The sequence below is a fragment of the Rhinopithecus bieti genome, unplaced genomic scaffold (genome assembly GCF_001698545.2).
Source record: "Rhinopithecus bieti isolate Rb0 unplaced genomic scaffold, ASM169854v2 scaffold_74439, whole genome shotgun sequence".
NCBI classification, from domain to species: Eukaryota; Metazoa; Chordata; class Mammalia; order Primates; family Cercopithecidae; genus Rhinopithecus; species Rhinopithecus bieti.
In genome coordinates, this window is record NW_016827390.1 from 95,853 (window position 1) to 98,775 (window position 2,923).

At 44.2% G+C, this 2,923-nt stretch overlaps 1 protein-coding gene across 1 annotated transcript; it reads left to right on the plus strand.

Annotated features, from left to right (window-relative positions):
* The first annotated feature begins 356 nt into the window (after window positions 1-356).
* Window positions 357-2,455, plus strand: MAGEB5 (MAGE family member B5). Its single transcript, XM_017863795.1, has 2 exons — window positions 357-386; window positions 1,276-2,455. Exon 2 carries the CDS (start codon window positions 1,493-1,495, stop codon window positions 2,213-2,215), a length of 723 nt encoding a protein of 240 aa, XP_017719284.1. The 5' UTR covers window positions 357-386; window positions 1,276-1,492; the 3' UTR covers window positions 2,216-2,455.
* Window positions 2,456-2,923: the final 468 nt, after the last annotated feature.

Genomic DNA, 2,923 nt, shown 5'->3' on the forward strand with positions numbered 1-2,923 from the left:
ACATATGAGGGCTTAGTCTGAGGGTAGGGTCCTCAAGTCAACAAAAAGAGTCCAAGGCCCTGCCATGAATCAAGGTGATGGTCCCTAGTGAGGACTTAGGAAACCCTCTACCCTCAGAACTAAGAGAACCACACAGAGCCCCACCCTTACTGGCAGCCCTGAAATACATGGGCATTGCTGACATGATGTAACATACTTCCTCGTATGATGTCACAAGGAAGGAAGGAAGTTGGTCTGATTGTGAATTAAGGTCAGCAGTTAGAGGATTTCCAGGTTTCTCCAGAGGCCACAGTGAATATGCTAATAACTGAGGGCACCACATACACTATGAGTGGGAACACCACAGAATTCAACTGTTACTCTCAGCCTTGGGACAACGAGGACAGGTAAGAACAAATGAGAACATATGAGAAGACTCTCACATTCCTCATAGGGCATGTTCCAGGGTCGTTTTCTCTTTAGTATGAGGGGATAGGCCTTAGGACAAGGGAAGGAGAAGTTCCAGACCATACCAGGGGTCAAAGCAAGTGCTAAAGGAACCATCTACCACTAAATAGAAGAGTTAAAAAAGAATCTGGCCCTACCCTGGTTTCAGTGCTTGAAGGACCAGGGCAGGGTTGTGAAGTTGAAGCTCTCTACCATCTCTTTATGTCAGGTCTATGGGAGGTGAGATCCTTAGTCTGAAGGTGCAGTAGTCACCATTCAAATGAAGGAAGTTGGGCTCCTAGGCCCTATATGCCAATGTAAGGACCCAAGGGTGGACTGAGGATCCCAGAAAGGCCAGGATGGAAAATTACCTACTCAACAGTCAGCACTGTGGGCACATAAACAGCAGTGATAAGCTGAGGACCCCCTTCATATCCTTCTTTTGGGTCCCAGGGAGGTTTGTGATATAACTTCAGAGGAAATGGTTCTCATGACCTGCCACCAGTTGGCATGATTGTCTTGAATGTGAAGTCAAAGGACCCCTCAACTTAGAAGACTGGCAGCCACTATGTCACCTTAGTATGCCTGAGGCAGGGCTACCAGGCTAAAGCCTATGGTTCAGCATAACCTCCTCCAAAGGTTTCCCAAGGGGGGCACATTGATCAGGATAACAGAATCTCAGTGTGTTCCTAGAGCAGTTCCTTCATGGAAAACTGCAAATGTTGTTTTTATTATAACCACTGTAGAATTTCCACGTTGAAGGTGCACAGACCCTCTCAACCTTCCTCCTCCAGTAGACTCTCTTGACCTGTTCTCCTACTCATTCTCCTGCCTGCTATCCTTTATCAGAGTCAACATGTCTCAGGATCAGAACAGTAAGCCTCACATTTGTGAGAAACACTACCAGATCCAAGATGACTCTCAGGTTCAGAGTGGAGCTCAGGTCAGTGAAGAAGTGGAAGATGAGCCCCTCCCCACTTCCTCTCCTGTTCTTGGGGATATTCCCCAGAGCTCATCTGCTGCTGAGTCAAGTGGCACTTCTTAGGAGCCTTGCGAATCCAGTACCATGACTTCTGCAGGTGTTTTTAACACAGGATATGACGAAGGGGCTAACAGTAGAGATGAGGAGTACTCATGTTCCTTAGAGGTCTCCCCCTTCACTGAGAGTTCATGCAGCAATTTCATAAATATAAAGGTGGGTTTGTTGGAGCAGTTCCTGCTCTACAAGTTCGAAATGAAACAGTGTATTTTGAAGGAAGATATGCTGAAGATTGTCAACCCAAGATACCAAAACCAGTTTGCTGAGATTCTCAGAAGAGCTTCTGAGCACATTGAGGTTGTCTTTGCAGTTGACTTGAAGGAAGTCCACCCAACTTGTTACTTATATGACCCTGTCAGTAAGCTGAAACTCCCCAACAATGGGAGGATTCATGCTGGCAAAAGGTTACCCAAGACTGGTCTCCTCATGACTCTCCTGGTTGTGATCTTCCTGAAAGGCAACTGTGCCAATGAGGAAGATATCTGGAAATTTCTGGATATGATGCAAATATATGATGGGAAGAAGCACTACATCTATGGAGAGCCCAGGAAGCTCATCACTCAGGATTTCGTGAGGCTAAAGTACCTGGAGTACCACTGGGTGCCCTGCAGTTATCCTGCATGCTATAAATTCCTTTGTGATCCAAGAGCCTACACCAAAACCAGCAAGATGAGAGTCCTAAAATATTTGGCCAAGGTCAATGATATTGCTCCAGGTGCCTTCTCATCACAATATGAAGAGACTTTGTAAGATGAGAAAGAGAGCCCAAGCCAGAGATGCAGCTGAGACTGGCACTACTGCAGTGGCCAAGACTGTCTCAGGGCCAAGTTCAGCAGCTTCTCTCAATCCTATTGAAGTCTGAAGCTTTTTTCATCCAGTCAAGCAAATATAACATCACCAAAAGGCATTTTTTTTGGAAATACCAAAGAACCCCCAGTAAAATAATTGAGATAGTGAAATAGAAAAAAATAATAAAACATTATCTTGGTTTTCTTCATTTCTTTCAGTCTTTTGTTTTGTAAAATTAAATCATTTATCCCTTGATATGTTTAGCTTAACAATATAGGAGAAATTAAATTTAATAAGTTAGATCTCTTGCTGTCTCTTATATTCCCCAAACATCATTTGAGTATCTGCTTTTTGGAAGGCTCTGTAACAGTACTGGAGCTGCTCAGATAAAGGCCCAGCTTCTGCCCATAGAATCTTTGAGGTTAAAAGCTGCAGTCATATAAAGTAAATGTTGAGTCACCCTCTATGACTTATAGGAAAGCAGAAAGGATGGATGAGAAGGGGCATTCCAGTTGAGAGCAGTAAAGCATAAATTTCATGAGGCAAGGCAGTTTGAGTTTTGGGAAACTGAAAGTCAATGTGTTGTAACTTTTAAATTAGCTGCGTGGGGGTGCTAGATGAGGCTATGAAACTGGTAAGCAGAGGTGAGAACCCTCAGATGATGCATCT